The 15,704-nt window shown below is 41.4% G+C and overlaps 1 protein-coding gene across 1 annotated transcript in view; it reads left to right on the forward strand.

The window, feature by feature from the left end:
• The window catches only part of snap91a (synaptosome associated protein 91a), a 222,445-nt gene that overhangs the window by 187,949 nt on the left and 18,792 nt on the right, over positions 1 to 15,704 (forward strand). The window contains 2 exon segments of the mRNA XM_034175421.1: positions 3,553 to 3,735; positions 3,814 to 3,832. Coding sequence (XP_034031312.1) covers positions 3,553 to 3,735; positions 3,814 to 3,832 — 202 coding nt within the window.

Raw genomic sequence — 15,704 nt, forward strand, 5'->3', positions numbered from 1 at the left:
TTTGTTATTAATAATAATAACAACTAATTATAGAGGGCTTTCCCAGGAGACAACACACTTAACAAAACAACTCCATTCATAAAAGCGCACAACAAAAATGCTCAAAAATCCGAAATTAAAGAGCCAGTAAAACTATAATAAAAAGAAAATGGACTCACTTTTTTTTTTTTGTGTTTCCGACACTGTGGGTCAGCAGTCTGTGTTCATCTACATCAAATAACATCCAAGAGCTTATGCATCACATGTTTATTTGTCCATCTTGCATATTTTTGGAATGTTTCTGTGTAGGCTCTCAGTTGTCCAGGTGGTTTCCAGAGTAGAGAAGCTTGAATCTTCGACTGGACTGGGTTGTTTGACGCGAGGACGTTTCGCTTCAAATCGCAGAAGCTTCCTCAGCTAAAATTCTTGCTCTGGTTCAGTTTAAGAAGTCAGACTACCAGAGCAAGAATTTTAGCTGAGGAAGCTTCTGCGATTTGAAGCGAAACGTCCTCACGTCAAACAACCCAGTCCAGTCAAAGATTCAAGCTTCTCTACTATATTTTTGGAATATAAAAGTCCTTTTGGCACACCTGACAAACTGAGCACTTTCTTCAAAAATGTAGTTCTCCGTCCATGTCCATCTGATGTTTTCTGTTGTCCAAACTGCCTCAAATTACATCCAGTATGTTGTTCATCACATGTTTATGTGCCTTTCTTGTTTATTTTTGAAATTTAAAAGTTCTTATATTAAGTAACAGCACATGCTGCGGTGTGCACATGCGCCCCTCTGAGCTTCTGTCCATTGCTGAACTCGCCCCCAGGGAAATGCTTTGTTAAAAAGTGAGTTCCACGTGCAGGAAAAAAGTGAAAGTTATACTCCGGAATATACTGTAAATGAATTGTAGGTCCCAAATAATTTCTTCTCGGAAAGAGTTTGTGCCCTAAACAGAGTAAATGTCATTTCTGTTTTCGAACTAACACAGTTGTCATTTTCACGCCCAATGCCCATGTTGTGTAAAACTACTAATTTGTGCAACCATGGGTGGGTTTGTCTTAAAATAAAGTGAAGTCTGGTCAGGTGCAGTTCTGGTCTGTTGTGGCATAGACCACCAAAAACCCAGTCTAAAGTCCAGTGCAGAGTCACTCTGGTATTTATAGGTCACAAATTCACATGCACACACCTTATACAAGCAGGTTGATAAAGAAAATGCAATATGTATGTATTCACAACAAAACTGAATATAAAACAACCATTAAACAAATTCAAACGTAACACTAACAGCAAAAGTATAAACTTTCACCTTTCTGCCTCACTGCTTCTCCTCAGGCAGATTTGGTGGCCGCTGTCTGAAGGGGCACATATCTATTAAAACTTCTCACTTTTTAAAGGGGGGTGTGGCACATTTCAGTTTTTAAAGTGGTAACACATGATGGCTTGATTGGTTTATTTCAGGTTATGTTTATTTCTTTTGGGATAATGTGCCCCTTTAATGAGCAAAAATGAGTTGGACAGGCACCTGAGAGGACAGGGATGCAGAAACATGTTTGTCTAAAAGGGATTTAACCTATAACCTGCACAGGTCCACACCTTACATGAGAACATGATAACTGGTTAAAGAGTCTGCCAGGTTAATAAAGTGTGAATTAATTCACAACCAGTCTTTGTAGTTTTTTAAGACATTTTAAAAATAAGTCACAGTAAAATGACTGAGGGGGATAAAGTACAGTACCTCATGGCATTATCCAACAAACTAAAATCACACTGAATGATTTCCAGCTGGTTAATTCTGAGAGGTGGCTGCAGCACTATCAGACTGGAAACGCCAGCCTTTATGACACTGGTTCAAAACCTGTGTAGTCTACAACCCCAATTCCAATGAAGTTGAGACATTGTGTAAAATGTAAATAAAAACAGAATACAATGATTTGCAAATCCTCTTCAACCTATATTCAATTGAATACACAATAAAGACAAGATATTTAATGTTCAAACTGATAAACGTTATTGTTTTTGTGCAAATATTTGCTCATTTTGAAATGGATGCCTGCAGCACATTTAAAAAAAACTTGGGACGGGGCAACAAAAGACTGGGAAAGTTGATGAATGCTCAAAGAACACCTAATTAGAAACAGGTGAGTGTCATGATTGGGTATAAAAGGAGCATCCCCAAAAGGCTCAGCCGTTCACAAGCAAAGATGGGGTGAGGATCACCACTTTGTGAACAACTGCATGCAAAAATAGTCCAACAGTTTAAGAACAATGTTTCTCAACTTTCAGTTGCAAGGAATTTAGTGATTCCATCATCTACAGTCCATAATATAATCAGAAGATTCAGAGAATCTGGATAACTTTCTACACGTAAGTGGCAAAGCTTAAAACCAACATTGATTGGCTGTGACCTCTGATCCCTCAGGTGTCACTGCATTAAAAACCGACATCATTGTGTAAAGGATCTTACCACGTGGGCTCAGGAACACTTCAGAAAACTTGTCAGTTAACACAGTTCGCCGCTACATCTACAAGTGCAAGTTAAAAATCTACCATGCAAAGCCAGACATCAACAACATCCAGAAACGCCGCCACCTTCTCTGGGCCTGAGCTCATTTGAAATAGACAGACGCAAAGTGGAAAAGTGTGCTGTGGTCTGATGAGTCCACATTTCAAATTGTTTTTGGAAATCATGGACGTCGTGTCCTCTGGTCAAAAGAGGAAAAAGACCATCCAGATTGTTACCAGCACAAAGTTCAAAAGCCAGCATCTGTGATGGTATGGGGGTGTGTTAGTGCCCATGACATGGACAACTTACACATCTGTGATGGCACCATCAATGCTGAAAGGTACATCCAGGTTTTGGAGCAACACATGCTGCCATCCAAGCAACGTCTTTTTCAGGGACGTCCCTGCTTATTTCAGCAAGACAATGCCAAGACACATTCTGCAACAGCGTGGCTTCATAGTAAAAGAGTGCAGGTACTAGACTGGCCTGCCTGCAATCCAGACCTGAAAATGTGTGGTGCATTATGAAGAGCAAAATACGACAACGGAGACCCCGGACTGTTGAACAACTGAAGTTGTACATCAAGCAAGAATGGGAAAGAATTCCACCTACAAAGCTTCAACAATTAGTGTCCTCAGTTCCCAAACGCTTATTGAGTGTTGTTAGAAGGAAAGGTGATGTAACACAGTGGGAAACATACCACTGTCCCAGCTTTTTTGAAACCTGTTGCAGGCATCCATTTGAAAATGAGCAAATATTTGCACAAAAACAAAAAAGTTTATCAGTTTGAACATTAAATATCTTGTCTTTGTGGTGTATTCAGTTGAATATAGGTTGAAGAGGATTTGAAAATCATTGTATTCTGTTTTTATTTACATTTTACACAACGTCCAAACTTCATTGGAATTGGGGTTGTACATAATGTCTTCTATTTGAATGTTAAAATAAATTGAATGATTTCCTTATCTGACCTACCTGAAGCATGCTTTGTTGAATCACAGCAGGAACGTTAATTCTACACATCACCTGATTATATGCTTGTAATCCACATGGTTTGTCTGATGTTTTCTCCAAGTGTTTGATGGATTAGGTGACCTGCTGATGCCTGCTGTGACGCCACAGAGCACCGGGGGCAGCACCATGGGAAACAAGGGAACTCCCGTGTCAGGAGGCGTAGCAATCGCTCCAGCCACCACCCCACCACCGAGCAAAACCATCGGCGGAGATCTGGACTCTTCACTGGCCAACCTGGTTGGAGGTAGAGCACAGGTTTTGTTGTCATTGTTGTCGGATTAAATACTCCAATCTGATGCTCATTTGTTCTTCTTTCCTTCAGACCTCGGAGTCAAGAAAAAGTAAGTGTTTGTGTGTGTGTGTGTGTGTGTGTGTGTGTGTGTGTGTGTGTGTGTGTGTGTGTGTGTGTGTGTGTGTGTGTGTGTGTGTGTGTGTGTGTGTGTGTGTGCGCGTGTGTGTGTGTGTGCGCACGCACGCGTGTGTGTGCGTGTGTGTGTGTGTGTATGTGTGTATATGTGTGAGAAGTGAGTAAACATTGTGGATTTAGTGATTGTTGCCAATATAATTGATCCTCATTACAGGCCTCAGCAGATAAGAACAAAACACCAGAAAAACAAAACAGAACAACAAAAAGATGAGAGTTGCTTATGTAATTATGGTTCTATGAATTCCGTGTGACCACCAGAGGGTGGTGCTTAGCACCTGGATTATTCCATGTGCACATGTGCAGAGGTCGAGTCATTTCAGAATCAGAATCAAATTTATTGCCAAATCAGTTCTCACATACAAGGAATTTGATCTGGTGCATAAAGAACAATAAAAGAAAAGGAAAAAAATACTTCTGTAAAAGTAAAGGAGTCAAATAGACAAATGGGCAAAACTCAGTGGTGGGTCATGAAAAAAGGAAAGTGTCACGTGTTTTAATAAACTACTTAGTTTGTAATTTACTTGTGTAATCTACAACTGAGTTGCTTATATTGGAATTGTTGAGGTTTAACTGTAATTTCCTACTTTAAAAAGGGTCTTGAACACCCCGTGGGGCAGTTCCTCCTCTGGACCTGCTGCACTGATTCAGCTGCCGCTTCTGTTCAAAGGCCACAAATAAGAGTGACAGAATTATCAACCTATCAAAATTTGACATACAATGACAGTAACCCACCACCGGCCCTGCTGGGTTCCAGGAACTCCCCCCTGTATATTTTCCCAGGTTGCTGCATGTGAGCTTGATTTTTTTAAAAAGGCAGCCGCATCCGCTTCAGCAACGTCTGTTGACCTCATTGCTGATCTACTAAAATCACCTTTTTCAAGGTGTTCTTTCACAGATAAAAATAGAAAAATTAACAAATGGAAAACCCACACCAAACCTGGGTTCACTAACGCAGGCCAGTAAGAACTTTGTAAGGCATTTTAAAGATTGACTACGAGCGCTCCGAGTGGCTAACAGCCAGCACGGAGCACAACATGCTGTCTGCTGAACGTCTTTAGTTTTCAGCTCCAACAGAGGGACTTGGAGCGGCACTGCTTTCAGCAGGTTGAACACAGACGGCTGTCGAGCGTGGCACAGGTGGCATAGGTGAGGTGGACCTTCAGCAGCAGGCTGGTGTGTCCTCGATAAGAGGGCGGAGCTTGTTGATGTTTTTCAGCACATCCTTGACCACGCTGATGATTCTGATCAGAAAACGGTTTGCTGTGCGTCAGGACACTTGGCACAGTTAAAACAGTTTGAGTTTTGTTTTTCCGTTTTGCCTTCATTGGGATTTTTCACATCACAGACATGTTGTTTGAACATTTTACAAAACAAAACTTTGGATGTGCAGTTCAGTCTGGACAGAATGGATGAATTTTGCCAAAGTGTTGAGCGAAAGAAAGCAAAATTCAGCAACATCTTTGAGGAGACCACGCGAGTTGCAGGTGCACTGAGCGTGCCCTGTGGGACGCCTGACGCACGGGCGCACTACAAACAGCTTCACTTCAAATCAGGAACAGATTTGAAGATCACAATAAAATGAGGTTTGCTGGACTTTTGGATGCAGCATAGTTTAATGCATTTAAACAGACATTTCCTGGGGCAGAGCTCTGAAGTTTGACAGACACTTACAGTCCTCATTCTGACCTGAATAGACTCAAAGCTGAGTTCAAAGTCATGTGCAACATGTCAAACTTTCACGGCAGAAGTATCAGCGACCTCCTGGATTTTCTGAAGAGGATGGGCCTTTCAGACAGTATGACAGAACTGTGTGCGCGTGGCTGTCTGATCCTGACCGTTCCAGTGTCTCCTGCGTCCGTGCAGCGTTCAGCCCTCAAACGGATAAAAACATATACAAGAAACACAGCTGGAGAAGAAAGACTCGCTTCTGTGGCAACTCTGTCAGTTGAGAAGGACCTCCTCAGCCACCTGAAGCAGCGTGGACACCTGCAGCATGCCGTTATTGAATGCTTCATAAAAAAGGACACACGAATGGATTTTATTTACACGTAATGGCTGAGTGTCACTTTGCTGTTACATTTATAGAGGCTATAATGAGCATTTCATTTGTTCTTGTTCACATTTGCTCTTTGAGCGTATTGATTGACGTTGAGCTTAATTGGGGCACATGGAAAAGTTTTGCTGCTTTGTATTAGTGGTTCAATTATGTGCGCAGTCACTTGTGTATTTTGGCAAATTGTGGATTGATATATTGATTAATAATTGATTGATATACTCACTTGGATGCACTGTTGCTTTACTTGGTGTATTTTCATTATTTGCATATTATTGGATGCCTGTGGCACGGTGTGAAGCGCGGCCGTTGTGTTGTCCTGCACCTGCACAATGTGCGTTTTGTTTACTCAGGTTATAGTTGACGTCTGCTGAAGGCAACTGACTGAAACCGCACGGCACGTCACCGGCAAAACTGTTTACTGGCAAATAAATATACAGTTGGGTAAAAAAGTATTTAGTCAGTCCCTGATTGTGCAAGTTCTCCTACTTAGAAAGATGAGAGAGGTCTGTAATTTTCATCATAGGTACACTTCAACTATGAGAGACAAAATGAGAAAAAAATCCAGGAAATCACATTGTAGGATTTTTAAAGAATTTATTTGTAAATTGTGGTTGAAAATAAGTATTTGGTCAATAACAAAAGTTCAACTCAATACTTTGTAACATAATCTTTGTTGGCAATGACAGAGGTCAAAGGTTTCCTGTAAGTCTTCACCAGGTTTGCACACGTAGCTGGTATTTTGGTCCATTCCTCCATGTAGATCTCCTCTAGAGCAGTGATGGTTTGGGGCTGTTGCTGGGCAACATGGACTTTCAACTCCCTCAACAAATTTCCTATGGGGTTGAGGTCTGGAGACTGGCTCGGCCACTCCAGGACCTTGAAATGCTTTTATGGAGCCACTCCTTCGTTGCCTGAGCGGTGTGTTTGGGATCATTGTCATGCTGGAAGACCCAGCCACGTTGCATCTTCAATGCTCTCACTGATGGAAGGAGGTTTTGGCTTAAAATCCCATGATACATGGCCACGTTCATTCTTCCCTTAACACGGATCAGTCGTCCTGTCCCCTTTGCAGAAAAACAGTCCCAAAGCATGATGTTTCCACCCCCATGCTTCACAGTAGATTATGGTGTTCTTGGAATGCAACTCAGCATTCTTCTTCCTCCAAACACGAAGAGATTTTACTAAAAAGTTCTATTTTGGTTTCATCTGACCACATGATATTCTCCCAGTCCCCTTCTGGATCATCCATATGCTCTCTGGCAAACTTCAGACGGGCCTGGACATGTGCTGTCTTAAGCAGGGGGACACACAACTACCAATATGGTGGCGAGGCGAGTGGCAGCATAAACCACCAGCTCCCAGTGGGTCTGACTCCCCTGTAGAAATTTACCACTATATAACTACAGGAAGATTGTCAAAGAAGCTTGATGGGGGAAATATGGGGAGAACGAGAGGAAACCCACAGTCGAACCCCGAAGAAGATGTCAATTCGAGCGAAAATGACGATCCCACAGCGCGTGCTAACGCTAGCTCTAGCATTAGCAACCAAGCCGACTACACTCTTTTAGAGGCTATGAGAGCTAGCATTGCTGAAATCAAGGAAGTCCGTGTCGACGTTAGAAAAGATGTTAACGAAGCCTCAGGAGAGATCAGGAAAGAACTTTCAGACTTCAGAGAGGAGATGCAGACAACGCTCAACACCATTACCTCTGATCTCAAAGTAATGGACAAGAGGATCGATGAAGTTGAACAGAGAGTGGTGTAGATTGAGGAGTTTAGTGCTGAAGTAAAAGAAATACTCTCTCACACGCTTGAACTACAAGACCACGTCCAAACACAACTCATAGATTTGGAGTCCTGCTCACGTCGAAACAACATATGCATCCACGGCATGAAAGAAGGAGTGGAAGGGGATAACATTACAGAATTTATTGAAAGATTCATAAAGACTGAACTTTCTCTCCCTGACTCTCCCCTGGGCATACGAAGATGCCGCCGTTCCCTCGGTCCTAAGCCACCACCGGACTCCAACCCTAGATCTGTGGTAATACATTTTCTCGAATTCAAGACCAAGGAGCTTGTGCTTCCCTCCGCCTGGAATAAGAAGGACATTCAGTGCAATGGAAGACGCCTTTTCTTTGAGCAGGATTACACCAGTGATACACTGGCGAAGAGAAAGGCACATGTCCACATCAGAAGGGTGCTGAAAGAAAAAAACATCTGGTTTCAAACGCTTCACCCGGCACGGCTTTGTGTACACCTCAACACAGGTACGATGATCTACAAGGATGCGCAGGAGGCTGACGCAGACCTAAAAAGCAGAGGCGTTATCGATGTGGCAACCCCGACCCCCGAGACGCAGCCAACCGGGAAAAGGTTGACACGAGCGGCGTGGGACGCTACAGGAGCGACACGCCGTAATAGAGAGACCAGGCTGAAACGCATTCAGGAAAAGCTGAAGGGATTCCGGCGCGAGAGTACTGCATAAAGAGAGGAGGAGGGAACCACTTCTACAGCCACCAATGGGACTCTCAACTTGATAAGTATTTGCACGTATTGGCGTTTCTCTTGTTTTAAGTAACAGTAAACGTGGCCCATCCTCTGGGTAACTCCACCTGCTCTCTCTAATAATGCGCACTGCTCTGACTGAAACAACTCAGAGATCCCAGCTCGCATTACGAGGGGCCCCACCTCCTCGAAGGGACTCCCCTCTCAGCCCAGAAGTGAGGATTGCACTTCAGACATGGAGGTCACTTTTGTTTGATGTTCATAACTGTTATAATTGTTCTTTATTGTTCAGACCGACACTTTTCCTTTTGTTTTCAAGCCATCTAGTTTTCAGAAATATTTGTAAAAAAGTGCGCTTCTCTGGGAGGAGAAATGGATAGGCAGAAATATAATATCATAACACTTAATCTAAATGAAACGTGAAAAGCAAATCAAATCAAATCAATTTTATTTATATAGCGCCAAATCACAACAAACAGTTGCCCCAAGGCGCTTTATATTGTAAGGCAAGGCCATACAATAATTACGTAAAAACCCCAACGGTCAAAACGACCCCCTGTGAGCAAGCACTTGGCGACAGTGGGAAGGAAAAACTCCCTTTTAACAGGAAGAAACCTCCAGCAGAACCAGGCTCAGGGAGGGGCAGTCTTCTGCTGGGACTGGTTGGGGCTGAGGGAGAGAACCAGGAAAAAGACATGCTGTGGAGGGGAGCAGAGATCAGTCACTAATGATTAAATGCAGAGTGGTGCATACAGAGCAAAAACACAAAGAAACACTCAGTGCATCATGTCAGCCTGGCTACAGTGCTGAAAAGAAACCTGGGGTTGTTCTTATTTTCTTCAATTAGTGATGAGTAGAAAGATGTCCTAGCTTTACGGAGGGCTTTTTTATAGAGCAACAGACTCTTTTTCCAGGCTAAGTGAAGATCTTCTAAATTAGTGAGACGCCATTTCCTCTCCAACTTACGGGTTATCTGCTTTAAGCTACGAGTTTGTGAGTTATACCATGGAGTCAGACACTTCTGATTTAAAGCTCTCTTTTTCAGAGGAGCTACAGCATCCAAAGTTGTCTTCAATGAGGATGTAAAACTATTGACGAGATACTCTATCTCCCTTACAGAGTTTAGGTAGCTACTCTGCACTGTGTTGGTATATGGCATTAGAGAACATAAAGAAGGAATCATATCCTTAAACCTAGTTACAGCGCTTTCTGAAAGACTTCTAGTGTAATGAAACTTATTCCCCACTGCTGGGTAGTCCATCAGAGTAAATGTAAATGTTATTAAGAAATGATCAGACAGAAGGGAGTTTTCAGGGAATACTGTTAAGTCTTCTATTTCCATACCATAAGTCAGAACAAGATCTAAGATATGATTAAAGTGGTGGGTGGACTCATTTACTTTTTGAGCAAAGCCAATAGAGTCTAATAATAGATTAAATGCAGTGTTGAGGCTGTCATTCTCAGCATCTGTGTGGATGTTAAAATCGCCCACTATAATTATCTTATCTGAGCTAAGCACTAAGTCAGACAAAAGGTCTGAAAATTCACAGAGAAACTCACAGTAATGACCAGGTGGACGATAGATAATAACAAATAAAACTGTTTTTTGGGACTTCCAATTTGGATGGACAAGACTAAGAGACAAGCTTTCAAATGAATTAAAGCTCTGTCTGGGTTTTTGATTAATTAATAAGCTGGAATGGAAGATTGCTGCTAATCCTCCTCCTCGGCCCATGCTACGAGCATTCTGACAGTTAGTGTGACTCGGGGGTGTTGACTCATTTAAACTAACATATTCATCCTGCTGTAACCAGGTTTCTGTAAGGCAGAATAAATCAATATGTTGATCAATTATTATATCATTTACTAACAGGGACTTAGAAGAGAGAGACCTAATGTTTAATAGACCACATTTAACTGTTTTAGTCTGTGGTGCAGTTGAAGGTGCTATATTATTTTTTCTTTTTGAATTTTTATGCTTAAATAGATTTTTGCTGGTTATTGGTAGTCTGGGAGCAGGCACCGTCTCTACGGGGATGGTGTACACGGGGCTTCTGTTTAGGGCTACGCTTCCTCCTCACAGTCACCCAGTCGGCCTGCTTTCCCGGCTGCTCGGGATCTGCCAGGGGGGAACTAACGGCGGCTAAGCTACCTTGGTCCGCACCGACTACAGGGGCCTGGCTAGCTGTAGAATTTTCCACGGTGCGGAGCCGAGTCTCCAATTCGCCCAGCCTGGCCTCCAAAGCTACGAATAAGCTACACTTATTACAAGTACCATTACTGCTAAAGGAGGCCGAGGAATAACTAAACATTTCACACCCAGAGCAGAAAAGTGCGGGAGAGACAGGAGAAGCCGCCATGCTAAATCGGCTAAGAGCTAGTAGCTACGCTAAGCTAGCGGATTCCTAAAAACACGCAAAGTGAATAATGTGTAAATAATTTAGAGGTGATTCAGCAGAAGGAGTGCTTTAGTTAAGGCACGTAAAGATTACACTGGAAAACAAATCGTAATCTAGATAACTAGATCAATCTAACTGCGCAGATTAAACAGCTAACAGATACACAAAAACACAGCTGTGCTCCGGAACAGGAAGTGATACAATACCGCAGTGAGAGCCAACCACCAGTAGAGGCAGAGTTTATACACGTTATCTATACACGTTATTGAACGTGTATAGACCACCAGGGAGGGATAAGCAGCTTATTAGGAGGGGTTTTGACTCGATATGTCTTGAAACATCAGGGGTGTTGATATGTGGCGGAGACTGGAACCTCAACTTACAACAATTATTAGACTCCTCAAACAGTTCTAAAAAAAATTGACCTGAAGTGCTACAAGTTAAAAAAAATGCTGAAGGAATTAGGTATGATTGACGTCTGGAGAGATCTACATCCAGGTGAAAAAGGATTTACTTTTTCTCGCACTCTCATTCAATGTTCTCCACTTCTGCTAAATTCAGATAGGCACAGGATAATCTATTGTAACATAAGAGTCAGGGATGTCTCAGATCATGCTGGAGTCTATTTGGTTTTACATCAAGACATGAAATGTAAGGAGACTCTCTGGAGACAACTCTAGTTTCCTTAATGAACCACCATTTCTAGAATATGTTGAAGAAGAATTTAAGAGTTACATGTTTCATAACGATAAAGGGGACGTTTCACCCAGTGTGTTATGGGATGCTGCTAAGGCAGTTCTCAGAGGCAAATTAATAATGTGGTCATCTAACAGGAAAAAAGAAAAAGAAAAACAGATTAAGGACATGGTTGTTCAGCTTAAACATTTGGAAGAGAAACATATGAAAAACAACAATGAAGAGACTTTAAAGGAATTATCCTGTGTACATCAGATTCTAAATGATTTATATGAGAACCAAATAGACAAGAAGGCCAAATTTGTCAAGCAAAATTATTATGAAAATGGCCCTAAAGCCAAAAAACTACTTGCCTGGAGGGCAAGTAAACAACAGGCTGATGGTTCAAACACAAAGTAAAAAAATCCTCAGACCAACGAGATGCAAAACAATTTAGAAGCTATACAACAAGCCTTTGTGCCTTACTATTCCAATTTATACTCCCAACACAAAGCAGCTGATTCAACATTGGTAGAACATTTCTTGACCTGCTTGGATTTACTGTCAGTTGGAACAGAACAAAATAATACACTTATGCGAGAAATAACAGAAGAGGAAATTAATAAAGTAATATCAAACTTGAAGAGCAATAAAATGCCAGGCCCAGACAGCTTCCCACCTGAATGGTTTAAAAGTTTTAGATACATAATTACTCCACTATTAACATCTTGTTTTAACTATGTGCTGAGGAGAGGGACTCCACCACCATCTTGGAAGCAGGCTCTTATTTCAGTGATACCAAAAACCGGTAAAGACACAACAGAATGCAGTTCTTACAGACCTATATCTGTTTTAAATGTAGATTATAAAATTTTTGCTACTATATTGGCTAGAAGATTAGAAAATATAATACCTGAATTAGTAGATACCGACCAGACAGGTTTTGTCAAAAATGGACAAACACATGATAATGTGCGTCAAGCACTCCACCTCCTCAGCCATATGAAAACTGTGAAATCAATAGCTCTTAGCCTTGACACTGAAAAGGCATTCGATTCCGTCAGATGGGAGTTTTTATATTTAACCCTAAAGCGCTTTGGTTTTAATAGTCAAATAATTTCCTGTCTTAGCTCCTTGTACACCTCACCCACAGCCAGGATAAAAGTGAATGGTGACCTGTCAGACTTGGTTTCCCTTAAGCGTGGTTGCCGGCAGGGATGCCCGCTCAGCCCGGCTCTTTTTACTTTATTTATTGAGCCACTGGCACAGGCCATTCGTGAATCTAAGGACATTACAGGTATCAATATATATGGCTCTGAGCACAAGATTTGTTTGTATGAGGACGACGTGTTGGTGACACTTACTGAACCTGACAATAGTCTCCCACTTCTGATTTCTTTACTTAACACATTTGGTTCATATTCTGGCTACAAGCTAAACCTCCATAAAACACAAATACTTGCATTTAACTACAAACCAAATAAAAATACTGTTAAACTTTTAAAGGGCAATTGGAATAGTAGTCAAATATTTAGGAGTTCAACTGCCTAAAGATTTGAGTGACCTCTTTAAACATAATTACATCCCTCTAACTGCTAAGATTAAGGCAGACCTTAAACGATGGTTACTACTGCCACTGAATATGCATAACAGAATTGAACTACTAAAAATGATCGTGCTGCCCAAATTGCTTTACTTATTTCTTGCTTTGCCAGTTGAAGTGCCCTCCAGGCAATTTGTTGAATGGAACAGAATCTTCTCAAACTTTGTCTGGAATAAACAGAGTCCAAGAATAAGGTTTGAAACACTGCAACTGCCTAAAAATGAAGGTGGTATGGCAGTCCCATGCTTAAAAAATTACTATAAAGCTGCTCAGCTCAGAGTTCTGATTGCATGGTGTGAACCATTATGTGATGCCAAGTGGAAAGAAGTAGATTAAGCTGAAATTCAAACTCCTCTCCCATCGGTTTTATGGGATAAACCATTATTGCACTCGCTTTTAAATAAGGTGTCTAACCTGACTAAGGTACCACTTGGCATCTGGCTTAAAGAACTCACAAGACCGTGGAAGATGATGCTAAAATCCTACGCTGGCCAGCATATGACTCCGAATTTATCCCTGCAAAAGTTGATAATAGGTTTAAACTATTGTGTAATAAGGGCATCACTGCATATTGGAAAATATCTTCCCCAACGGGTTTAATGTCTTTTCAACAATTATCAGATAATTATAATCTGGAAAAGGATAATTTTTTTTAGGTATTTGCAGTTATGACACCATTTCAATGCAGATATTGCCAACAAGCAGAGTAGACAGCCACTAATTGACATTTTTATAGATGCATGCAAAGGGAAACTGACAAAATAAAATAAAAATTTCTGATGAAGAATGGGAAAACTTTTACAAAACAGCTGCAACCACCTCAAGCTCCGATCAGTGGAGGGAGTTCTCTTGGAAGAATGTAGTGCGTTTTTTTTATTACACATCGGGTTAAAGAACTGCAAACCAAAAATGTTGAACATGGCAAATGTTGGCGGAAATGTGGACATTTTTCTGTTGGTCATTTTCATATCTTCTGGGAATGCCCTAAAATCTCACCTTATTGGACAGAGGTGACTAAGATTACACAGTTGATCATGGGACTACAAATAGGGAAGAGTTTTTGTACATTTTATTTGGGCAACATTCCAACCTCTCTGAGAAAACAGGACCGGTACATGCTACAAATATTACAGGCAGCCAGTAAAAAGGCTATAACTCGGAAATGGCTGAAAGAGGAACCACCAACCACCAAGGACTGGATGGACATAATACACGAGCTTTATGTAATGGAGCGACTAACCTTTTCCATCAGACATTCCTCTGATAAATGTAAACAATTTTGGAAGAAATGGAACCTTTTTTCTGAACAAAATTAAATTATACCTTTTGTCATAAAACCTGGGGGAGGGGGAAAAAGAAAAAAAGAAAAAGGGGGGAAAGAAAGGAGGGAAAAGAGGGGGAAAAAAGTGTAACCTTGATCTGAATGGCTTGGAAATGTTGTTTTGACTTTGACTGTCTATGATGTTATACTTTTACAACTTTCTAGATGGCCTTCTTTTTTTTTCCTTCCTTTTTTTTTGTATGTCGGTATGTCTTATGTATGTCTTCAGTATGTCTTATGTTCTTATTGTGTTTGAAATTATAAAATGTTCAATAAAAACATTGTTTAAAAAAAAGCAGGGGGACACACCTGGCACTGCAGGATTTGAGTCCCTCTCTGTGTAGTGTGTAGCCTTTGTTACTTTGGTCCCAGCTCTCTGCAGGTCATTCATCAGGTCCCTCCGTGTGGTTCTGGGATTTTTGTTCACCGTTCTCATGATCATTTTGACTCCATGGGATGACATCTTGTGCGGAGCCCCAGATCGAGGGAGATTATCAATGGTCTTGTATGTCTTCCATTTTCTTACAGTTGCTCCCACAGTTGATTTATTCACACCAACCTGCTTGACTATTGTAGATTCACTCTTCCCAGCCTGGTGCACATCTACAATTTTCTTCCTGGTGTCCTTCAACAGATCTTTGGTCTTGGCCATGGTTGAGTTTGGAGTCTGACTTTTGAGGCTGTGGACAGGTGTCTTTTATACAGATAACGAGTTCCAGCAGGTGCCATTAATACAGGTAACAGGTGGAGGATAGAAGAGCTTCTTAAAGAAGAAGTTACAGGTCTGTGAGAGCCAAAAATCTTGCTTGTTTGTGGGTTATCAAATACTTATTTTCCACCATAATTTACAAATAAATTCTTTAAAAATCCTACAATGTGATTTTCTGGAATTTCTTTTCTCATTTTGTGTCTCGTAGTTGAAGTGTACCTATGATGAAAATTACAGGCCTCTCTCATCTTTCTAAGTAGGAGAACTTGCACAATCAGGGACTTACTAATACTTTTTTACCCCACTGTAGCTGCAGATGGGAAAAAGCTGTTTTTGTGTCTTAAGGTTTTAGTCCTGATGGACCTCAGCCATCTGCCAGAGGGGAGGGTGACAAGACGTTTGTGTCCTGGCTGAATGTGATCAGCCACAATGATCCCTGCTCGCCTCAGGGCTCTGAAGGTATACAGGTCCTGCAGGGATGGCAGGCTGCAGTAGATCACCTTCTCTGCTGCATG

Source organism: Thalassophryne amazonica, chromosome 7, assembly GCF_902500255.1.
Source record: "Thalassophryne amazonica chromosome 7, fThaAma1.1, whole genome shotgun sequence".
Taxonomy (NCBI): Eukaryota; Metazoa; Chordata; class Actinopteri; order Batrachoidiformes; family Batrachoididae; genus Thalassophryne; species Thalassophryne amazonica.